At 39.1% G+C, this 24,823-nt stretch overlaps 1 protein-coding gene across 2 annotated transcripts; it reads left to right on the plus strand.

Annotated features, from left to right (window-relative positions):
• Positions 1–459: 459 nt before the first annotated feature.
• src (SRC proto-oncogene, non-receptor tyrosine kinase) lies at positions 460–24,613 on the plus strand. Of its 2 annotated transcripts, XM_011474984.3 has the most exons (13): positions 460–1,067; positions 11,295–11,576; positions 14,046–14,145; positions 15,020–15,037; positions 16,320–16,418; positions 16,637–16,740; positions 19,470–19,619; positions 19,696–19,851; positions 20,038–20,217; positions 20,802–20,878; positions 20,956–21,109; positions 21,226–21,357; positions 21,977–24,613. In XM_011474984.3, the coding sequence occupies exons 2-13, from the start codon at positions 11,303–11,305 to the stop codon at positions 22,183–22,185; spliced, it is 1,653 nt and encodes a 550-aa protein (XP_011473286.1). In that variant the 5' UTR covers positions 460–1,067; positions 11,295–11,302; the 3' UTR covers positions 22,186–24,613. The 2 variants fall into 2 exon arrangements, with proteins under 2 accessions (XP_011473286.1, XP_004068853.1); XM_004068805.4 differs by lacking the exon at positions 15,020–15,037.
• Positions 24,614–24,823: the final 210 nt, after the last annotated feature.

Consider the following 24,823-nt stretch of genomic DNA (forward strand, 5'->3'; position numbering starts at 1 on the left):
CCTTTATATGTATAATACTTCTAATCACTCATGTTTAAATAGCCACATCAAAGCATTTTGTATCACAAACTAAAAAAATTTGGGATTTGATGATACATGTAGAATCAAAGTTTTAGTGTATTTTACAAAAATTGTTATATTTGATGAAAAGTCAACACAGAAAAACAGCTCTGGGACATGTCTTAATATTAAATCCCGTGGTTTTATTGTGAAAATCTAATTTAAGGATTATTTGCATAAACCAAATATGCGATTCACATGTGATGTTAAAAAGTTATTTTTATTAAAAAAATAAACGATTAAAATCATTTTAATAATAGGCTACTTGACTGTAGAACCAGTGTAGTTTTTTTTTGTTGTTGTAAAAATAAGCCATTTTCGGCTCGTGAGTGAAACGGTGCGTGTTGCTAAGCAACCAGTTCACCAGTCGAAAAAACTACATTCTCGAAAATATTTTCTGCCTTAACACGTTTTATGTGCTGTTACTCATATTTATAATAGCATAAAGGGCTAAAGACGAAAAAACAAAAGTTAAAGATGCGGTGAAAGCCAAAAATCCCAGTTTTAAACTTCTCCGTGGAGTTACGCAAAAACGTCGTGAATTCTCCCAACGCCGTAAAGGACGTAAAAAAGCTGTCCGTCCTCCTGATATTTTCGTCAGAGATGCTCCATCATCAGCTGGCTTCCCCCTTACGAGTCATGTCTTTACACGCCTCTCCAGCTCGGTCGCACGACCCCGCCGCGCTATTGACTCTTCACAGTTGAACGCTCACGGGGTGAGTGTGTGTGTGAGTGTGTGTTGGGGGGGTGGTTCGTCCGGCCCATCGACGCCGCCTGCAGCTGTGCCCGTGGTCCAGAGAAGAGACAGTGCTCGCCATCATGACCTCGTCTTCTTTCTCCAATCCTACGGAAATTCGCTGAATGCGGTTCGTGGCTGGACGAGGTTTCCACAGTAACCGCTCATCATCGGCTTCCATTCTTTTTCTAATGAGGACAGCCACGGGGATCTAACACGGTTCCTCGCCGCGCGTCTCACCTTTGGAGTCGAACCTCAAGACGCGTCAAAGGTGAGTGGATTGGAGCGGGACGTGTTTACGGGAAACAAAGAAAAAATGTTTTTTACATTATTTTATATGAGCTGTTGTGATGATAAGTGTGGTGTAGCCCGCGCGTATGCAAGCCCCTCCACGCGCACACACAGACTTAGATTTCATTGTTGCACAGGCCGTTCATTCACTCACTGAGGATCCCATTAGGACAGTGCCATCCAGCCCCCAACGGGGGGCTGCTTGTTTCACAAATAACTGCGATCCGGCGAACACAAAAACTGTTTGAAACCGTTGTCGTGACCTCGTCTCCACCAGCAGCGATGTGATTAAAGGCGCAGTGAATGCAGCCTGAGCACATAACCAAGCCAACGTTCAAAATGGAGCTGGAACAGGCAGCACCTGTTTTGATTCATCAGGCCGCCGCCCGCACGCCTGTGCTCCACGCCCCCCCCCCCTCCTCTGCCCACTCTCACAGCTCCGATTCCTCCCCAACGTGGCTAAACTTCAGCAAAGCCCCCACCGGCTGCGTGTTTATTTCTCATTTCCTTCCACTGCCGTCTTTTAGTTTGACAGCTGCTGCTCCTGTAGGCATCTCCCACCCCACCCCGCGTGTCCCTGAGAGCAGATTGCAGACAACTGCTGTTTAATCCCGTGGAAAAAGAATTTTAATTATGTGACTAATCTGTTTACTGTTGGTTTTTGGGCTGTTTAGTTCCAGCTCATTTCCACAAAGCCACGGATTCCAGGGTTGACATGAATGGGATACTTGAGGAGTGGAAAAGCTCTGTACTGGAATTTACACTAGGTGATATGTTTAACTCCTCATCAGAAAAACTAACACCTAAGCACTGGGTGGGCTGACAAACTCATTCTTAAAATGTTTTATTAATATACCAGCTGACCCATTCCAGACTTATTTTTAGGAGTTAAAGTTACAAGATTACTGAAAGTTACCATTTCTGAATACAAAAGCTGTTTGTTTTTGTTTTTTTGGATCTCTGGTCAGAAGATAATAGCAAGATGTAACTTGAGCAGAATCAGAATACTTTATTTATCCCAGGGGGAAATTGCCAATTTCAACATGGACAAAGAAAAGCTTTGTTACAAATACAAAGCAATGCAAATTAGCGTGTATTTGCAGTATAATGTACTTAAAAAGTTCAAAAAAATAGTAATTTGCTGTCTTATTTCAGCTTATTTGTTCAGATTTATTTTTAAATTCGCAGTAATGCTTTTTAATTTTTTTTAAAAGCCCTTGTTCCCCCAAATCGGTCAGGATGACCTGTTAAAACATTTCCTATTTTGATGGGTTTAAAGAGGACATTTAAAAATGAGAAAATGGATTGTTTTTAAAGTTCCTCATTGCTTTTTTTTGTACTCTGTAGAGTAATTTTCGTCTGACACAAAGCATCATTCATGTCCGGTGGGATTAATCATGCTGCAGCAGCAGTTCCTCATGGTCTGGATCTCTGGCTGACAGCATCAGTCAGAAATCGACATGGGGGGGGGGGGTAGTTTATCAGCTGAGAGACTCAGTCCCAGTCTCTTCCTTCTTTCCCACTTCTTCCTCTCGCCTTTCCTGAGTGTGAGATGATGTAGAGTGAGACACAGTCTCGCGCTCCCAATTGAACTGCAACAGTACAAATAATGGAAAAAGACTCATTCTCTGACACTAGAACCATATAAATCTCCTACCATTCACTTTGATGTGCTTAAAGTTCCACTTCAACCATCTTTTGATCTATTTTCAAAGTGTTCCCAGCGGTCTTTTTTAAAATTAATTTTAGGCTGTTTTTAGCCAAAATCCCCAAGTATGTGTCATTTTCTAAGAGATAGTTTCTCACCTCTGAGTTGTGGAGGGAACTGTTGGGTGAGTCTGCCATCACTTCCCATCATCCCTTCGTTTATTCTCTCCTGCTAGTTTACAGCCCCTCCTAACCCCAATCTAACGTTACCTGGGCAACAAAAATGTTGAGCAATACTGGAGCTATCCCGCTGTACAGTCTTAAGCCAGATGCCAGCTCAGACGAGGAAAACATACATGGATCTATTTGTCTGCAAGTGGAAGCATCAGAATTGTAGCCTTCTGATTGTAGATATTGCATCACACCTACAAACTTTTTCCAACTGCATTTTTTTCCATCTGCTCCTGAGACACAACGATTTGAATAAAGACATACAAATGCTTAATTGTCTCTGTATATGTTCTCCATCTGAGTAAAGGGCAACAAGAACACATTAAAAACACCATAAACAATTTTCATTGGAGTATGTCTTTAGACCTGCTTCCATATATATATTTTTTTTTTTACCCAGGGCATTTTTTTGTTTCATGTTGCTGTGGGGCTTAGTGTAAAAAAACGCGCAGTGCAAATGTGCTCTTTCCCTTCTTGTTTGATCTTTAGAAACCACCACTAAATCCCCCCCTTAACATCTTCTTCCTTTCCTCCTCTCCCAAGGGGCAAACATAATTTCCCTTTTCAGTGGAGGCATTGTCTGTTGCTCTTCCACAGCACAGTGACAACTGTTACCTTCTGTTGTGAGTCGTTGAGGTTGGTTGTGGCCAAATGTGCAGCTTGTGTGCTCAGATTCACACAGGCTTTCAAAAAAGAAAACAAAAGAAAAGAAAAACCCTCACTGAATGTTTGGTCTTAACACCAAGACAACAAAACATTCAACCCATCAACAAAAAAAAAAAAATGCATGTTTTTTTTTTGTCAGAAAAACATAACAACCAATAATTTGTGTCATTCTTTCAACATACCAATTGATAGATGAGTAATACTCGGATGGATATATTTCAACAAACTTTTTTTCACCCCAACTGATGCAATGAGGATTATCTCATCCCTGCCTTGGAAGCTCCAGCAGTCAGCCTAACCAAAGAGGAAGTTTAGTTTCTGGAGTTGACTCCAAAGCCAGGACAAAAGGTCATGTGGTCAGATGAATGCACATGTACCTCTTTTGTCATTCCTTTTCCTTTAAATATAATTTCAACATGATTAATCACAGTCAGAATAGCTCATTTTTCCTTGTGGTATACTGTGGGGGAAGTGTCATTATGTGGGTTTGCAGCAGGCAGTCGTCATAGTTGAAAATCCATACGATGAAGTTATCATCATCACAGAAGATTTTTATCAGAAAATGAAGATGCAAAATGTGCAGCACACCCAAAAGTGTGGATCTTAAATTAGCATCTTACTGTAGTATTGCAAAAAAGATACTAGAGAAACAACAGATGTTATATTGATGAAGAATAGCTTTTAAGAAAGTTTCCAAATACCACTTTGTACAAATGTTGCATAAAGTTTTTTTCTCCAGTTATCATTCTGTTATTGTAAACAACTGCATTTACATGCATACTTGTGCAGCTGATGACACATTTTCCTGCAAAAAAAAATCAAGGTCATTTATTTCAAAACTTAATATTTATAAAAAAAAAAAAATTCTGATCCTAGCATGTCAGCCAAGAACTACTGGTACTTTGCATTACAAAGGATCAGACAATGTATGGAGGCACACAGCGGGTTTTAAAGTCAGCTGACAGTTTGCTGAATGAAACTCGCGCTGAAATATTCTCTCCAGCGTGTATTTGTTTACTGCTAGCTCTTATTTGTTTCAGATCAAGGTCCCCTGCAGATTCTGGTCAGAGATGACAGCTCAATGCAGACATGCTGAGGAGCAAATTTTGGGAATTTTGTTGTTGCTATAAAACATGTAAATATGGTTCTTTAACCAGACTATGGTCTATATTTGAAGTATGACTTGCCAATAAACCAAGTCAAAGACCATAGAGCAAAAGTGACCAGTTTTTTAAAAATGAAGAAGAGAGAGAGCTACATTTTATGGAAATTCTTGAGAGCAGGAAATATTATTGTTTAATTAAACTTGTTTCAAAAATTCATTCAACTTAAGTGTTTTCGGCATTGATTTGTGGTTTTTATCAAGTCACACTTAATGTGTTTCAAATAAGTTATGACTAGTTAAGACAGAATAGGAACTGTACATTGTGTATGTTTTGGATTTTAGCGTTTTTTTTGTTTTTTTTTGCAGATCAGATTCACTCTAAAAAATAATTTTTGTATCAAGTCCAAACTAGTCGTCGTTTATAATCACAGAAGTGATTTTTCTTTTTTCTTCTTCCCTCTTATCTTCCACAGCTGTTTTGGGGGAAAAAAGGCTGATGCCATTCCAGCTGTGCAAATCAAAAATACATTAAACATACCAATGGGAACCTCCACAGGAGGCCTTTCATGCTTGTCCACACATCCACAGTTTTCCTTGGATCTTTAGAGTTCATGTGGTGAAAATAGTGGTTCACTCAGTTTCCAAACTAGACTTTCCAACACATTACATTCAGTGCTTTAATACCAAACCCTGATAAAGTGACTTGATCTTTTTCTTCTTAAAACACTTTTAACTTGATTTAGGTCATGTGAGGGGACGGCAAAGCACTTTAACCCCAGGGGGCATGTTATTTATCGTAGAGCAACGAGGATTTGAAAGACATTCTGACAGTTTTTCTTGGTTTTGTTTTCTCCAGCTCAGTTCCTCTGGTAACAGATTCCTCCTTTCAGTGGCTAATTCACAGAAACTTAATTTATCAGGCTACAGCAGCCTTCATCTGATGAAGTGGAGTCTTGTATTGTTTCCTCAAACAATAGCTTCATTGTTGTGCTGTGCTTGACAGACACAGAAAGCTGTTAGAAAGTCTAAATCAGAGATTCACTCTAAAATCAGTTCAAAAGCATAGTTTTTCTAAAGATTTTACATATCAAAGAAGAGTTTTTGGGCTGAAAAATATTTCACCTGGATTGCATGTTGCTTATAAGAAGGCGTGGAAGTGTTTTGCAGCATAATTCTCTACATTGTAATGGCAGCTGTCAAAATAGTGCCTATAACATCAATTTAATCCTTAGCCCTATGTTGGGAAATTATACCTTCAATGACTTCAAGTAATGCGATGATTTAGATATTGAACTTGCTGGGACATTGTGGCACACTGTTTGGATAATATGCAGTAGCTGTAACACCAGATATTCATCTTATGCTAACTTAAACCTCCTCTAACTAACTAACTAACAAGATGACCAAATGGGTTAAGAATATTTTAGGCCGACACGGCGCACACATAAATACAACCTGGACATGTTGGCCACATATGTTGCGGTTTTAGATGAATACATATTTTGCATACTTCTGAATTGATTTTCATTTTCTCCAGCTTTTATTTCACACCTCTACACTCAGTCATGTTCAGAGATGTTTCTGAAGCTGACTCAGCACAGAAGCTGAGAGGGACACAGGGTAGCAATAAGCAAAGTCTGTAATGACATGCCTTTCAACTCCACTGCAGTTCTGAGGTAAATAATAATTAAAGAAAAATAGATCTTAATTAAAGTCCTCATTTTCATTCATCTGACTCTGTTCCTCTATTTACCAGCGCAACACTTCCTGATCTTATTTTTGTGTGTGTGTGAAAATAATAATTTATACTTGTTTAAATTTTAGGTGAAACACAACATGACCGCCTCACACTCTGAAGATTTTATTTTGCTGCAGGAAATGCAAGGTACAGGATGTAAGAAAAGAGGAGTTGTTTTTTTATTTTACTAGAATTTCGGTTTTCCTTTCAAGAAAGTGGAGTTTCTCTGTAATAGGCTCATGCACAGCACACTCCATCTCATTCTCCCTCCTCTCTTCTTGTCTTCCCATCTCGCCCTCCTGCTGCGCATAGATGCCTGTTGTTGCAGTCACTGGCAATCGAAGCTGTGTGCTTCAGTCCACATTCCTCTGTACTCTAGTCGTATGGAAAATCTCAGTTTTTCCATACCTATGAAGAATCCATGTTCATAATTTACTAAACCACTTCTCTTAACGTTTTCTCCTTTTGGGATTGTTGACTAACAAATGAGCTTTTTGTGCTTGACTCACCACCACTTATAATCTTTTTTCTATCGCTCATTTTATTATCGCAGTGTTGGCACTTACTGATATTGGGGCACTCCATCCCCTTAAAAGGAAAAGTGTTTGAGTCAGCATCACTGTTTACACATGTGGGCTTGGAGGCTGGTCACTGTTCTGTGGAGAACACAAAGACAAGGCATCTAGTGAACCAGACCAGACCAAACGAAGAAAATGAGCTCTACTCCCAATACTTGATAAGCTTTGTTATTTCACACTAATTTCAACTTTGCAGTTTGGTATTTTGCTGTGGGATCGTTGCAAAATTGCTCAGAAAGGAAATGCAATTGTCGGGTATTAAGTTCCTTTTTTTTCTTTTATGATTATTTATTTTGTAGACTGCATCCAAAGAGACAAACACTTTTTAGTTTGTTTCTATGTCTATCTATGGGAACATTTAGATATTAATGATGGCATGTGCACAAAAGGTTTCCAGGACCATATTAAAGTCGAAAAGGTTTTCATAATTGTTTTCAATGTTCTTGCTGAACATAAAGTGATCTGAAACTAAAACTTAAGCATTCCAGATAAAGCTGAACCTTCACTTTTTGGGTACTTCTGCTAAACCTCTCATCAGTCCAAACAGCTGCAGTTTTGCAGCGTGAAAAGTTTGGGACGATTGACCCTCAAACGGATGTCAGGATTCTAAAATAACATTTCTTAGCTTCAGCATCAAGCCAGATTTCTATTTTGCTTTCTACTTCAAATCTTATCTATATGTCATTCTATGATTCATTTCGTCATTGTGTGGAGTCGAGGTGTTGAGGGTGTTGTGTGTAAAGGTGAAATATATATATATATATATATATATATATATATATATATATATATATATATATATATATATATATAATTGTTTTTTAACTTTGAAATATGCTTTTATTTTGTAAATCACTTTGTTATTAAGGTATAAAGGGTGCTTTAAAAATAAAATTTGATTTCATAATGTTTCCAGATTTAATGAATTCAGGGTTTTTTTGTATATTGAACAAATGTAAAAATCCCAAGTGTCTGAACCATGAAATCACTTCTAAATATTTAGAATAAATAACCTTGCAGAGAATAAGTTTGTGTGCAAATTCAGCTGGAGTTTGATGGGTTGTTGTATGAATATCACTAAATATTGTTTTCCTATATTTTGATTTGATTTTGATTTGAAATGGTTTATTTCAAGCTATCAAAATAGAAATAATACACAAAAACAATATAATCATCAGTTATACATGCATACAGTAACTAATCAAACTTAGGATAATTAGACATAATTAATAAATATTGCTTGAAAGGGAGTGGGAGGAAGCAAACTTATATAATCCCATATTCAAAAAAAAGTATTTTGAGATGTAAAACAGTTTTTACCTCAACTCCCACAACTGTACAGTTGCAGTAGTAACTGTAATCCCATAAATGCTTTCAGCCATGCACTGAAAACAACTCGTGTGAATTTTTGTAACGCCACCCAGAAATTGCCCTTTTTTTCCTTCTATATGTTGTTTAGTTTTAATATCGGGGGCTTTTAGGGTGTGTCGCGAAAAAACACACATGTCATTCTATGATTACATAGCAGTGATTTCTATCCCTTTTTTGGATGTTCTCATATTTGACCCCACACAGACAGATGCTCATCCATCTGCAGTGACCTTATTACACATTTGTTACCAAATCGGACCTTTAATTCTAAAATAACTACAAAGTTGGTATGTGAGTGCCTTCCAAAGCACTTGATTTATTGCTAATACTGAAAGTTTGGTTTACAGTTAATAAAAATGTGACACCAGTGATAGACTATACATTAACTCTACTTGTATTCCATTTTCATTTATTGTTTATTTTTTTAAAATAATAATATGATCAAAATAATCGTCCCATTCTTTGTACAGGTATTTACTGATTGAAATTCCGATCTTCAAAGATTCCGTCTGTTCCCTCTTGAAATGACCGTGTTGCACAGCGGTGAACACTGATGAGCCGGAGGGATTGGAGTTGGTCTCCCCTGGAATTAATTTTTCACAAATAAATCCTTCAGTGGACAAGTAAGGTAACAGAATGCAGTAATGGAGTGTCACTAAATATATTTAATTGACTGTATCACTTGGCTCTAAAATTGAATTAGGCATGCTTTGTTGTACACATAGGGCAGTGAAAATGAAAGGCTGGCTCATTCAGCTGATAGCCAGTGTTTACCTCTGCCCATTTTATATACTTGTATAATCCCAATTAGAGTTGTGGCCAGCTCAGACTCAATTTGTCAAACAATCAGCTATTTTTGGACAGACTATTACTCTGACGGGTTTGGTTTCTACGATACTTTAAAAAAAAGCAGGATTTATTTTCCTGCTTTTGAGATTTGGAGAACTGCTGCCATTGATTTAAGTGAAGCATTCCTATTTTGAAATTGTGAGGTGGTCATAAGTAGTAGAAGTTAATGGATAAAGTTTTAAATGTTTGACTTTGCGGTTGTGGTGCAGAGGTAGAGCGGATGACCTCTGATCACAGATTTGGTTCCTGCTTTATCCGCCCATGTGTCGAAGTGTCCTTGGGCAAGACGCTGAACCCCAGATTGCTCTTGGTGGTTATAGGTTGGCACCAGTGATGGGTAGTGGAGGCCTGGAGCCGCCATCAGTGAGTGTGAATGGGACTGTGACTGTAAAGCACTTTGGGCCTTCTAAGAAGGAAGAAAAGTGATTTATTAAGTATACGCCATTTGTAGTCATTAAGCTGGACAACGCAAAGAATCTGGTCTCAGTTAAGCTAAATGTCAGCCTGACATGGAGACTTCATGCATTTTATCAGTTGAAATATTATTTTTTAAATCCATAAATGCAGCAAATACAACATTTTGGATGGTTTTTATCCTTTTCTTTTTAATGGTTGTGCAATTATTATCAGAAAGTTCTTTTTCGTACCTTTGAGTGGATCAACAAGAAGAAATTGAAAGTTTGCAGCACAACCTCTGATTAAGTGATTACTCGTCAGGGCCGAGGTCCAGTTTTGGACTGTGACAAGAATTTTTCTGACAGAAACTGTGCAGCTTCCTTTACTTGAAAGTCATCAAATTTCTACAGGACCTGCATCTTATTCTGCATCACCTCGTCTTCATCAGTCACCTTATCTCAAGATTTCTTGCTGCCAGAAGTCAAATTGAAGCTCCTGCAACTATATTGTTCCTCAGCAACTGCTTGTAGTACATTCATGCTCTCTCAGATCCGTATTTGCCCACACTGATACCCTGCCACATCTTTGAGAATTCCCATACCTGTGTAATTATGTTATGCTCACACATCACACTTTAAACACCCACAAAGCCCCAGCTGTCCGTGCACCGCCTACAAGTTCTTTTTAAGGCTACAGTCAGTTCCTTCCTCCATGTCTGATTATTACCCTCCTCTGTCTTGTCTGTCAGACTGACACAAGTGCGTGTTTGAGACAGTCACTATATGCATGTGTTGGAAAAAGGATGTGAGACACAACTGTGTTCAGTGTTAGTGTGCGAGTCTTGTTTCCCAACGGCCAGGGAACAGCTGCTAATGCACATGAGCACACACACCTACGCACATGCATACACTCTGTCTGGAACTGAGAGCTCTTCTGTTCACAAAGGAGCGAGGCTGTTTCATGTGTGTGTGACTGTCTCTGTTTCAGCCGGCCTGAAATAGCTAGCTTCACAGTGAGTCACTCCACTGTGCCTGGAGGGAAGGACTGAACTTGGTGTGAACGAGGCACTCCAGCTCTGTGGGTGCACTTGACTCTGATCCTGTTTGTCGTCTTGATGATGGCACACTCTTGACTTGTTGCATCTATCAGGGCATAATAAAGGTGTTTGAAGTGCTTGTGTCCTGGTCGATAAGTTTTCTTTGTGGCTTTGTTGCTCTTGTTAAAGCTTTTGGAATTCAGTATGGACTTGATTAACCCATATACATGTTTTCTGTACATCATCCTCTTAGTGCTGCAGCATGCTGTGCATGTACACATTTATTTTATGAAATTGTGATTATATAAAGATAAACTAGCTTTAAAATGGGCTGGTTGATTGACTTGTATCTTTTTAAATCAATACTTTTTCAATATTCTTAACATAAATATAGACTTTCTAAAAAAGAACTTTGCTATGAAAAGGACTGGTTCTGTCCTTGGATCAAGTAACCACGCTGGTTACATTATTATGAAAGGAACTGAATAGATTGGGATTGGAACTGAAAGGTTTTCCAATCTGCAAACAAAGTGTAAAGCTTGCAAGTTGGCAGATATTGCTTTCCTGCTCATCACTACTTATCATTCCAGGTCTGCACATGGGAGCAGGCAAGAGCAAGCCCAAGGAGCTGGGCTCGCGCTCCATGAGCCTGGATGGCACCATAGGTACAGGATCAGACAGTGGACACTTCCGTCATCTGAGTCCCGCCCAGCAGACCCTCACCCCCGACCGGAGCCCTGCTGTAGGATCAGGCAGACGGGGGCATCAAGGGCAGCAGCAGCTCGCCCCCACAAACACTCCCGTGTTGGCTTTGTTTGGAGGGGTGGATGACACGGGAACTCTCACGTCACCTCAGAGAGGACCTCTTTCAGGTAGGAACAGTACTCCTTCATGAAAGGTTTTTCATTATCACTGGTTACAGGTGGTGGAGGGAGACAGAGTCAGTCTGAGACAGTCTGTCAGACTCGTGTTTCATTTCTGCATCCACAGAATTCATGTCAATTTTTTTTCTTGCCTTGATTTGATGAAAAAGTATCTTATCCTCTAAAAGTCTGAAACATGTTTCTGTCTATCTTTAAAAATACAAATTGTATCAAGGATTAATTTTTTATATACCCAGCGGATTTAAGCAAGTTTTAAAACTTGAACAATTCTGTTATGGTAAACAATCTACATAAAGAACAGATTTTTATGGTCATTGCTTCCAAAGTTGAACACACATTTTCATCCTAACACCTTGCATGAAACCTGAAGGTTTGTTCATAATCATGCAGACAGTAATTTTTCTGTCCCTTTAGTTGAGGACGTACTCAAATAAAAGCTCTGTCAGAAAATACCTTTATTGTTTTGTGGCTTTATTTATTCTATATTATGTAATTTCAAATGAATACTGTATATCTAAAAAAAATGCAGCACATTATCAAGTGTTGTGAATGTTATTTCAGATTTTAAACATAAACATGAATTTAAAATGTATAAATATACAGTACTTTAAAAAAAAAGTTGTATTGTTGTAATGTATTGTTATGAATTTTCCTTTACAAATAAGAGCCTTTCATCATAAAGATTCTTTGGTTGACTTTACTTAGCCTTAGTTTCTGTGTCATTACCACCAGATCTAATTTCAATAGTAGCATACTTTGTCTTATTATAAATTTTAAGAGTGTATTTAGGAAGCATTGCCTGTCTGTCTGAATGCTCCTTTTTCTTTACTACTACATTATTTCATTTGGCTCTCAATTTGGGCAAATGGGCTCATATACAGAGTAAATGCAGGTCAGAATCTACACACTGGGTTTTTGTTTACCTGTTGCCATTGATAATTCTTCAATCAGAGCTACACTGATGATGATGATGATGGTGGCTTTAGTATCTGTGATAAACTCAGAGCTAGTCAGAGTGTTTGAGCTCACCCAGATCATCTTTTCTGATACTGAAACTCAGTTTCCTGGTACGGTCAGACTATGTAAAGCCTCTTTCTTGAAGCAGGCCCCTGCTCCTTGTTCCCTCTATAATCTGTGAGCTTTAAAGGAAAAGCAAAACAGATATTATTGCTTCATCCTGGGGTTTTTTATGCAAGCGTGGTCTGTACGTGTTAGGAACAGCAACACAGCTGAGAAGAAGACTTAACAAGATCCAAAGACTAAATTTTCACTCATGAGTCTCCGATCACACTTGTTTTCAGTGTGTGTTGCTGCAGATATTGTTTGAGACAGGAGAAAAAAAACACAACCATTTTTTTTCACACCAAAACATAGCAAAACTTCAAACAAATCTGACTTTTGCATTTAAAAAAAGTAACAAAAGTTTAGATTTTTTAAAATTCATTTAAAATTAAGTCGACAAGCAATACATTCCAATTCAGAGGGGTTTCGTAATAAAATACATTTACTAAGTTGTACTAAATTAGAATAGAATAGAATGCCTTTATTGTCACTATACACGTGTACAATTCGCATCACACGCGCATACAGTTAAATGAGAGCCGATCACTGTTCAGTGCAGACATGCATAAGAAAAGGAATTTCACAAAAAATGTCCAATTTACAAAAGCTAAATAAGATTTACTTTCCACAGTGAGGTAGGTATTGCACTAGCTATGCCCATGATAGCAGAGATATTTTGCACATAATGAGGTTACATTCTGGATAATCTAATGGCAGCAAACTTTTTACTTGTATTCAATTAAATGTGCGATGAAAAGTCACCCCTCTTATTCAAATTTGTTACATTTGTTTCACAGCATTTTAAAACTTTCATTCATACCATTTATTCTACTTATGCAGGATATTCTTGTTGTTACAAGAATGATTTTAAACAAAGGAAAGTTATTTTTTGCTTATATTTTATTAAATAAAATAATGAATTTTCCACTTTTTTGTCCACTAACTATGTTCTTAGTGGACAAAAAATCTGGCATTACATTAAAAATGTTGCTCAGTATTTAGATGGTTTTTTTTTTACATGCAACTGTTTTTTTTATTGATGGTAGACAACGTTTCCTTTCTCCTCAACATTAACATTATTTGAAATGAATTCCTTTATTTTTACAGTAAAACAAAGTAAATATATTTAGCTCATAAGAACTCAGACCCATTTTCCTTAAAAAATACAATAATATGAACTTTACCACAAGCCAGATGGACCACAGAACACATTTCTGATGTTTTTCTGTTACACTGATGAAATCACAAGTTCTTACAAGCAAACAAATATCTATATCTATAGATATAGATATAGATAGATAGATAGATAGATAATAAAATTAGGTTACTTCTTGTTCATGCTATGAAATTTCTTATTACCAGACTGACAGGTGTCTGTGTGTTGGTTTCTTTTAGGAGGTGTTACCACATTTGTGGCTTTATATGATTATGAGTCCCGGACGGCCTCTGATCTGACCTTTAGGAAAGGCGACCGGTTGCAGATTGTCAACAACACGTAAGAATCAACAATCATGTCTGTCTTCCCTCCATGCCAGGGCTTCACAAACATATATACACACAGATGTCCAGACATACATGAGACTGCATGCATTTCCATTTGAATGAGCACAGGAAACTTGGTGAGAGGCCGAGCTGGTAACAGTGGAGCTGTGCCTCCCCTCTGTTTACTAAAGCAGAAGAGTGCACCACTTTTGCTAATGGATTCTGCTTCTCTTGGGCTACTGCCATCAACATAATCTTTAAGACACTTGCAAAGTGCCTCACTGAGATGAATGCTTACATTCCTTCAAAGATAACACCGGAAAAGTGTTCCTCTGATGGCATTGGCGCACAGATGGTTAGGGTGGGTGAAACAAAACAGAGTTAAACAGCAAGGTCTGTATTTGAAAGCAAAGTGTTTCATTTGGGGGCATTTAAATCAGAAAAAATACAGTTTTGTTTTATAGCCTTTGTACTGTACCCATAACTTCTTGCTATATGTCTGACCTACTTCCCTTTTCTTTAGTCTAAGGCCAACATAAAAGGGTCAAACGTGAGCAATGACTTGCTGTGAGGTAGTGCAAAGCTCTTAGAGAAATCTATACAAATATTTAGTTTTTCCGCTAGTTCCACAATTTATTTTTTAAAAAGAAGAGTAAGGATTTTGTTAGTCCTGAAAAGTGTTGTCATGAGAATAAAAAAAACAAAACAGCAACCAATCTCTTTTAGAAACAGCCTAAAACATCCCCACTGTGTGGCCCCATGGCAAATCCAACTCCTCTGCTCTCTGTCTGTGCTACTTGCCTTGCTGTGTCTTCTTGCTGCGTTTTGATGTGTCTGCTGTGTCTGTTATCTCTCCTTTCTTTCTCATGCTTCATGGTCTCTTCTAGGAAAAAGTACAGCTTCAGGTCAGTATTATTCAATCCCGGAAAAACCTCACTCACCCTTTTGTTTAGTCCCTCTGTGTGTGCAAACCCTCCAACCCACATCTGACCAAGCTCCTACTGTTCCTGCAACTATTTACTTTATTGTTGATGAATCAAATGAAAAGTAGAGGGACTGCGGGCAGAATTTAAGGCTGCTTGTTTACTTTTCTCATTGTGGTTTTCTCACACCATTCTGGGAGCCTGGAGGAGGGATGAGAGTGTACTTGGAAAGCGAACCCCAGTGTTTGTTTCCGTTTTGCTCCAAGCGTTGGAATGATAGTAATATGATGGAAACAACAATGCAGCTGTAGTCTACGCACATTCTCTAAACTCATGGAGGTATGCACATCTTAGCTAAAATATAATTGCAAATCTTAAAACCTTTAAGATCTGCAAGAAATTATAGATTCTTTTCTCTGTGAATTACCAGATTAGTTATTGTCAAGAAAGAAAAATGCATGCAAAAACTGGTTTTAACAGCCATTAGCCATATTATTGGATGAGGTGTTCAATTACTCTATGGAGACATGTTAAGACATGAACAGCCACATACATTGAGAGCTAATTGTTATGAGTAAGCAAGTGACCTGTATGTTTGCATCTACGACGTAAAACTCCAGATCTGGGAAAGACATGAAGGAAGAAAATTCCATGACAGTCAGGTCATATCCCAGTTTCAATTCAAAGCATATATAGTCATTTGTTTACACTTTATCTCACAAGTTTGGTGCATTTGTTTAATAGAAAAAGTAATTTCATACTGAAGCAATGAAAAGTGATTTACCTATTGCACTTCTTTTATTTAAACTTTCCATTAGGGCTGCACATTGGTGTAGTGATTAGCACCCTCCCCTTTATAGAGAGAAGGTGCTACTGTGGATCCTGGCTGGGTCCTTTCTGTGTGGAGTTTGTGTGTTCTCCACGTGCATGCGTGGGCTTTCTCCGGACACTCCGGCTTCCTCCCACAGATGAAAAACATGCACTGTAGGTCAATTGATGACTATAAATTGTCCCTTGATGTGTATGTGAGTGTGTGACCCTGCCATGGATTGGGCAACCATATGGAATATTCCCAGCATTTGCAGTCGCTGGGAAAGGCTCCAGCAACCCTGTGATTTCCCCAAAAGGGATTAAGCACTGGTCGTGCTTAATTCATTGTTGTATCGTTAGCAGAAATGTAAGAGTGTTTAATCAAAGAATGTCCTCCTTGTCGTAAGTTGTGTTCATCACTGACTCTCCTGCTCTACATCTTCTTGCTTCACAGAGAAGGGGACTGGTGGCTCGCTCGCTCGCTGACAACAGGAGAAAGTGGTTACATCCCCAGCAACTATGTGGCTCCCTCAGATTCCATCCAAGCAGAAGAGTACATTATCTTTAGTTTAGCCCATTTATTTATTCACGTTTTCAATGCAAGTCTTGGCAATTGCTGCTCTGGTAACTTAGTGCAGGTATATGTGTGTGCATCCATCCAGCAATGGGTGTGGAAGTTCTTGGATAGGTGTTTTAATGCATGCATAGCCCTGAGGTGTGCTTCAGCAGCTCAGCAGGAGCTTCCCTCTGATCACTTCCTTTCTTCGGCAGGTGGTATTTCGGGAAGATCACTCGGCGTGACTCAGAGAGGCTCCTTCTGAACCTTCAGAACAGACGAGGAACCTTCCTGGTGCGGGAGAGCGAGACCACTAAAGGTGAGCGAACAGATGTTTAACCCCTTCCCACCTCACGTCACTAATTTGCAGCCTTAACTTAACTTAGTTTGGCATCAGATTTAATGAAAAGGCATTTGAGAAATGTTTAATTATATAATTAGAAATAAACTCAGGCATGATGGGGTTAAGGCAAGACACATCAACTAATGGACACCACATTGCAAGGAGAAAACTTGTTAAAAGGTCCCACGTATCATTCTAACTGCTGACTACATGAAGCTGTGAGAAAGCCACATGGGGAAAAAGGCACTTTTGGTCAAGTTCTAAGAATATGTTTGAATAAAGCATAAAATGACTTTTCTTAAATTTGGGACCTATGGTTGGGCAACCTTTCAGAATAAAGGGATTAAGTTACTGTTTTGATTTACGGTAGATCATATTTTTGTCTATAAATTTGGCTTAAGTGATGCATTTATCAAAGATAGCAGAATAAAGATTTTATAAATTGCACTAAAATTACCACTAACGATTTATTGATCCTAGCTTGTATGGGGGAAACAGATTGTCATTAAATAACTGCATTAGTTTTGAATGTTTTTACATTAATGACCCAAAAAAAACACAAACGAGTTGATAGTCTCTTGATTCTCTGAGTCTATATAGAGAAATAGACATGATTTTTGCTATAAAAACAGAATAATCTTCAAGGACTATATTACAAAGAGGCTGAGCCTTTTAATAAAGCCATGCTCTTTCATGCCTCTAGTGCTGTAGCTTTACTGCCTGAGATCTGAAACAGTTTTGCATCATTTTCTGTTGTCAGATTTACTCATTGTGACCCATGTGGGCTCTTTAGGAGGTTGTTTTGTGGGCAAGATTACTTGCGAACGGTGTGGGTTGGATTTGCAAATGAACAGGGGTGAATTGCTGCACCGGAACTAGGTCAGCCTTGGAGGGTGCTGTTCCCCCCCCAGCTATAACTCAGTGTTCCCATGCTCACACACTGAGAAGAGCAGTGGAAAGACGACAAGGAAGGGTAGAACTGTAAAGGGGAAATCTACAAGAAAGGAGGCGAATCAGGGGAGCAAGAGGAGCTTGAGCGGGAGTGGATTTTGTATTCAGTTTGACTGTTGGGTTCACAGTTTTTCACAAATGAGCGCCAACTTGCAATGACATGTTGCATAGTGTGCAAATGATCTTAGATTACAGCAGGGAAGTGATACGTTTGGCTCATGCTGCAAACACAAATGCTGCAAGTGACATTTGTTAAATGTGATTATGCCACTTAATCTTGCCTGCATAAACAAAGAAAAAAACTGCTGTGATTTGCTCAGCTCTTGCAGGTGAATCCATGCACAGCGCAAAACAATCTCAGCCGAAAAAAAAGCAAAAATGGTTTGCCTTTGATCATGGAAGGCTGAGGGGTTTAGCTGTCAAAGGATTGCTGTTTTAATACATGATGCACATGTGGTGAATTTAAGGTGCATCCTTTTCTTGCCCCAAATTTTTCCTTTCTACATAAGAAGCAGAGTGAGTGTCAGTCAGCGAAAGCTCCAGATCAAACAGTGGATTTCTTCGCTGTGGAGCTGAGCTTTGTTAAGGCAATTTTCTCTTCACTTCCTAAATCCGTTTGATTGCTGTCACAAATGAAAGATCTTACATTTGTTTCTTTGTTTGCCATGAATTGCTCCAACCTAAATGTGGATTTGGGACATTATCTGTAGAGATTGAATAATTTTCACTTGTCATTAAGAATGGGAAACTCACTTGCATGATGGTAAATGATGTGGCTGGTAAATCAATAATGCTGGAGAACTAACTTAGTGTCACAAAGCAATGTTTTTTTGCAAAGCTTCTTTCAAACGTCTGGAAACAGCTTGCTGAACTTTATGCTTTTATAGTTGAGCCAAAGGTTCATCTAATAGTCAGATCTGGAATGCAGTAATTGATCATCTTCTCCACTTACTGTATTGTCAAAGAAACAAACTATCACAATCATTTCTACGGCTAAAGCTAATTTTTGGAAAACCGTATAGCTAAATGGCCAAAAATGTGATATTATTTTTTTGCTTAATTCTTTGTCTTTTTTTTATAGATTTTTTTGTTTGTTCTCCGTTGTGAAATCTGTATAATAATTTTTTTTCATTTTGCGCTCAATCAAATGTATTTTTTGTCTGAGAACGAATCTTTCTGAAGTCGTCCTTAGCCGAGGATCACTCGTCTTTACTAGAACCCTAACAAAGGGAAGGATTTGTAATAACGCGTAGTTCTGCTATGTCTGCTTGACTCAGAGAAACCGGATCATATGTTGAGTTAAGGGGACTTTCCTTCTGCCACATTGGTTCCATGTGATACAGACTGAAATAAGAAGTTAGATATTATGTCGTATTTTCTATAGTAAACATTTGCTTTCTTATTTATTGTAGTAATCAGGACTACACTACGTTTTAATGCTGCAGCTTGCTTAAACAAATACTTCAAAAATAAAAGTTTTCTTAATGTCATTGTTTTATAAAAACTCTAAGAAAGAGAAAGGGCAGCTCATGTTTACACATTGTGTCTAAAGAGAGGATTTTATGTCTGAGAACTAGCTTCCTAAATTCGTTTTAATTCTTTTTTTTGTGGTGAAATTTCCAAAGGTGAAGGACAGGAACCAAGACACTTGAAGCTTGAAGGCACAGCTGCTCGGAAACTCCGCAGAGCAGCTGTCAGAGAGGCCCCAAGCTTTTCTTGTTTTAACTTCTGTCTGCTCTTCTGTTTGCTCACAGGGGCTTATTGTCTGTCTGTGCTGGATTATGACAACGCCAAAGGCCTGAATGTGAAGCATTACAAGATCAGGAAACTGGATAGCGGCGGTTTCTACATTACCTCCCGTACCCAGTTCACAAGCCTGCAGCAACTAGTCTTCCACTACCGCAGTGAGTACTCGAACAGTGCGGGCGATCCTGCTTCTACAATGCTGCCACCTTATTCTCTGTTGTTGTCCACCTTCAGAGCACTCTGATGGCCTTTGCCACGCCCTTACAGACGTCTGTCCAGTGGCCAAACCTCAGACGCAGGGACTCGCTAGGGATGCCTGGGAAATTCCTCGAGAGTCCCTTCGCCTGGACGTTAAACTGGGACAGGGATGCTTTGGAGAAGTCTGGATGGGTAGGACGTCTCAATTCATGTCAGAGTAAACAGGAAGAGCCTGAATATGCAGCATCCGAGCATGATAACTATAAAGTGCATAATTATTCTCATTATTTAGCCTTTACATATGTTAGTCTATATCAGCTCAAATGAGTTAAGGCTTGACAGTTTAAAAGCGTCTCATTTGGCGTTGGTTTGTGGCAGGCACGTGGAACGGTACGACACGGGTAGCCATTAAGACCTTGAAGCCTGGAACTATGTCTCCAGAGGCCTTTCTTCAGGAAGCACAGGTCATGAAGAAGCTCCGGCACGAGAAGCTGGTCCAGCTCTACGCTGTTGTGTCTGAGGAGCCCATCTACATCGTCACGGAATATATGAGCCAAGGTACAACAGAACAGCACACTCTAACAATGACTTCTTGAGTAAGTCCTCTTTTTTTTGTGATGAATATGTTTTAAATGCTAACAGGTTTCTCTACTTTATCAAAAAAAACCAATGTTTAACACTTCAGAAAAAGGGATTGAATGAAAGTCAGAAGTGCACTCATAACCACTGTTACAGGTCTAGTTTTAATACAGGATATATTGATAATAATAATGAATTGGATATATCTGTGCTTTTCCAGACGCTCAAAGCGCTTACAGTGTGTCCATTATTCATTCACTCCTCATTCATACTTGGTGATGGTGAGTTATTGATGTTGCCACAGCTGCCCTGGGGCAGACTGACAGAGGCGTGGCTGTCAGTGTACGCCTCTGGCCATCACCAGGACATTCATACGCATTCACACACCACTGGAGTCACGCTGGAGCCAGGCTGTGTGAAGTGTCTTGCCCAAGGACACAACGACAGTTGACCGGGCGGAGCGGGGATCGAACCGCCATTCCTTTGACCATGGGCCGACCTGCCCAACTACCTGAGCCACAGCCACCCATAATGTTATTCATATTATCCCCCTGCATTCCCAGGTAGCTTGTTGGACTTCCTGAAAGGAGACACAGGAAAGTTGCTTCGACTGCCACAGCTGGTAGACATGGCAGCTCAGGTACACTGAGATTTTCTTTAAGGTTTATTTTTTATTTAATTTGATAAAAACTGTAAACCGCCTTTCTCTTCTACAAGATTGCAGCTGGCATGGCCTATGTGGAGAAGATGAACTACGTCCACAGAGACCTGCGGGCTGCTAACATCCTAGTGGGGGACAACCTTGTTTGTAAGGTAGCTGACTTTGGTCTGGCAAGACTGATTGAAGACAACGAGTACACTGCAAGACAGGGTATGCCGTCACTTAACGTCCATCAAATCAGCTCAGCAATGCTAAAATAAGACACAGAGATATATATTTGGTTTCAATCTGGAAGTGAATATATTAACTTTGATTTCTTAATTTAGGTGCAAAGTTCCCGATCAAATGGACGGCACCAGAGGCAGCTCTGTACGGTCGTTTCACCATCAAGTCTGACGTGTGGTCCTTTGGTGTGCTGTTAACAGAGCTGGCAACTAAAGGCAGAGTTCCTTATCCAGGTAAGAGCTGCACTTGTTCAAATTCAGGTGCTGAGATCTCTGGTTTGATCTTCCTAAAGACCCACTCCAATGAGAATTGTGATTTCTACATGTTCTCGTGGCATTTCTCTCATGATTGAGGACATGTATAAAGAAAATGAAGGTTCATCTAGTATTTCTGAGCATTTTTATTAATATTGCTGTGAATCAAGAGCAGACAAAAAAATGCAGTTGGAAAAAGATTATAGTTGTTAAGTAGAAGCTACTACGGCGAGCCACAAGCTCCCTGCTCCGCTCCATTCTGATCCATCCACTTGTAGATGTGCGTCTACGTTTTCCTCATCCGAGCTGGAATCTGGCTCAAAATTGCACAGCTGGATATCTCCCATATTGCTCGTCATTTTTATGGCACCACATTTTATGACTGCAAACATTTTATTTGTTTATCACTTTAACAAAGCTTTACAAATTGATCTGCAGGTTACTCAGGTGTAATTCATTGTATTTCATCAAAAAGTATTTGAGCCAAACATCTCTCACATTTATCAGCAGTTCTAATGAATTAACTGTATCCGGCAGTTCTACCATTAAAGGAAGAGAGCTTGTCTCTTGAGTGTGAACTTCCTGTTCTCTCCGGCAGGTATGGTAAACCGTGAAGTGCTGGATCAGGTGGAGCGTGGCTACAGGATGCCTTGCCCCGCGGAGTGCCCTAGTTCCTTGCACGAGCTCATGCTGTCATGCTGGAGGAAGGACCCAGAGGAGAGGCCTACATTTGAGTACCTTCAAGGCTTCCTAGAGGACTATTTCACCTCCACAGAACCCCAGTATCAACCTGGGGAGAACCTATAGAATCTCACTGAATCAAATCTGAAAAAAAAAAATGGTAGGGGGGGTCTCAGCACTGAATGATCTGCACTAACCAACCAAGGAGCATCTGAGGAGGATCTGAGCCTGTGAAACTCTTCTGTGAGGAAGTGGAAGCTAAACCGAGACTGATACCTGTGGAAGCCCACTGCTGTGCTTTAAAGGAACTGCTGCAGAAACTATCCACTCTTGTTACCCCATTTCTAATGCACTGAAGAAGTTCAGAGGAGTAAAAGAACCATGGTTGGACTTTGGGGTTGGAGGGGGAAATTGTTTTTAAAAGGTGCAGCAATGTGAGGAATAACATCAAGATTTGTTGATGATGTGAGGAGTTCAAATGCAACCTCCTCCCTTCCGCCAAGAGAGAATATTTAAATTGGGCATCAGCTGCTGAGTGACATTTCCTTCTTTTTCTGTCGCATTTCTCCACCTTTGTCTGGTACCTTTTCCGCCTACAGAAGAGCTCTGCTGCTGTGGCATCCATCCATCTCCTTAAACACGCCTCATCTCCTCTCTGCCTCTTTTTCTGTCTGGCCTTCACTACGTCTCTCCAGATTTTAAGTGCTTCTTCTGGTCTCCACATAAATCTGTTTTCTGAATTCTGCTTTGCGGTTTTAACTTCTTTTTTTACTTTGGGAAAATGATGTCGACTTATCTAAGGGTTTGCTCAGTTGAGAAGGTTGCTAAAATCATCACGAAGCCATGCCAAACGTATCTAACAGGCAAGTTCTTAAAGTTACTGAATTTCGACATTTGAGGCCTTCTATCGTGTTAAACCATGTTGGATCAAAACTCCATTAAAAACCAATTTTGATGCAGTTTGTGGCTGAATGCTTGTTGTCTTACAGTGGGAGCAATTAGCACTGTTTCAGGACCACCTAAAAACAACAGCTCAAGATGTTTTAGCTTTCTGTCCCAGATAAGTGTAGTGACATTCGTCAGGTGGTCTACAAAAAACCCCTGAAGGGGCCACAAAACCAATCAGTATGAGCCATCGTCCAACTCAAGAAGGTGTGTTCTGTGCCAAACATTTCTTTCCTGCTGTCAATGTGCAAATACTGTTTTACTTTTATGAAGCTTGTCATTGAATACCACACAATTATTTACTTGAATCCGCCAGGTGATCTGTTTGTTGGTGAGTAAACCAGATAGGTAACCATTTTTACCAATTGCTAAACTAATTAGATAGGTTTTATTAACTTTTATTACATCTAAAATATGCAACCAGGCAACTCTATTGAAACTGTAAACTTTTGATCAGGTAACCCCAATAAAACTGTGTTTGACTTCAATATATGAGAGTTGATTTTAAAGCCAGTTAGCATGCTTATGTGCTGTTCTTCTCTTGATCATTGGCTGGATTTGTATTTATGCTGTGTTGTACATGAACATGTGTGATTACTTAAGGTTCGGTTGAAGATTTGGCATCATATACATTTTTTTTTTAAATACAGTTTTTTTCCATTTGTTTTTAGTCATAATGTACATAATGTAGAGTTTTTAGGATTTTTCTTTTCTTGCTCAAATTGCAGGTATTTTAATTTGGTGTCACAGGTTAAAGATCTGCAGGAGCAGATATGAGAGTTTAGATGGTTTAAGCCAGTTTTTATAACATGAGTCATGCAGCAATAAGAGACAGCAGTCTTCGCCCACTCACGTCACAAAGAAATGACAAGCTGTGATGTTGACTGATTTTAACATGGCTGATTATCATAACCAGAACAATAGAGTGTGGGTTCTGTTGTTACAGAATCGTGTGATTAATGAGGTCAAAGATGTAAATAGTTTCCTAAACGATTGACTGTGACTATCATGTAATTTGTTTTTGTATAGTTTTCATTTCATTGCACCTCCAAGTGGAGGACACGCCTGCTCCTACAAGATTTAATCATAAACGGGACTGAGTTTTATATCTTATGCTCCTTGTCATATAAAAGGCCATGCTCAAAATGTTTTTTTTGGTATAAAACAGCTTATATTTGTTTTTTTGGGTAGATGTTCATCTTTTCATGAAAATATAATACTTTGCTTATTTAGAATGGGGGAATTACCCTCCTTTTTTGGCACTTCCTTTCCGCCTGTAAGTCATTGAGACTTTGTGGAAGTTAAGAAGGCTCATGACAAACATGAGTAACAGTGAAGTCAGGTTGTATTTTTGGCTGCCATTTTAAGAACTGTAACAATCTTTCTCTCTTTTAAAAAGGAATCTTTTTGCTTTTATAAACTATGCATTTTCGGTCTTGCATCCCTCTAAACTTTTGGCCACTAAAAAACAGTTCTTAACCGGTGTGAGCATTTTGTAAAGACTATTTTTTTTTTCCTAATGTAACAAGAATTGAAATTGGTATTGTGCCACTTTATGTTGATCTTTAAATGTGCAATAAATTATATTATTTCAAAAGTGTTTTGATAAGAGTGCGTGAATGTGTCTGCTTGTTTTTCTACCTGAAAACTAGACCCTCCTTGTGCAGGAAAAGCTGGCCTGTGTGACAAGTGTTTGCGGAAGTTTGTCATGTGTTCATCATTAACTTGACCTGTCAGAATTTGCACAAGCTGTGGTTACACAGAGATGGACAAAGTAAGAAGTGATGCAGTCTTGTCATGAGTAATATAAAGGGAAACC

This window comes from Oryzias latipes, chromosome 5, assembly GCF_002234675.1.
Source record: "Oryzias latipes chromosome 5, ASM223467v1".
Classification (NCBI taxonomy): domain Eukaryota; kingdom Metazoa; phylum Chordata; class Actinopteri; order Beloniformes; family Adrianichthyidae; genus Oryzias; species Oryzias latipes.

Excerpts from the sequence above, each read along its gene's own strand:
- src (XM_011474984.3), top strand. The coding sequence starts at position 11,303 with ATGGGAGCAGGCAAGAGCAAGCCCAAGGAGCTGGGCTCGCGCTCCATG. Across the intron at positions 19,620-19,695 it reads ACTAGTCTTCCACTACCGCA|AGCACTCTGATGGCCTTTGC; the intron begins GTGAGTACTCGA and ends GTCCACCTTCAG. Across the intron at positions 21,358-21,976 it reads AGGCAGAGTTCCTTATCCAG|GTATGGTAAACCGTGAAGTG; the intron begins GTAAGAGCTGCA and ends TCTCTCCGGCAG.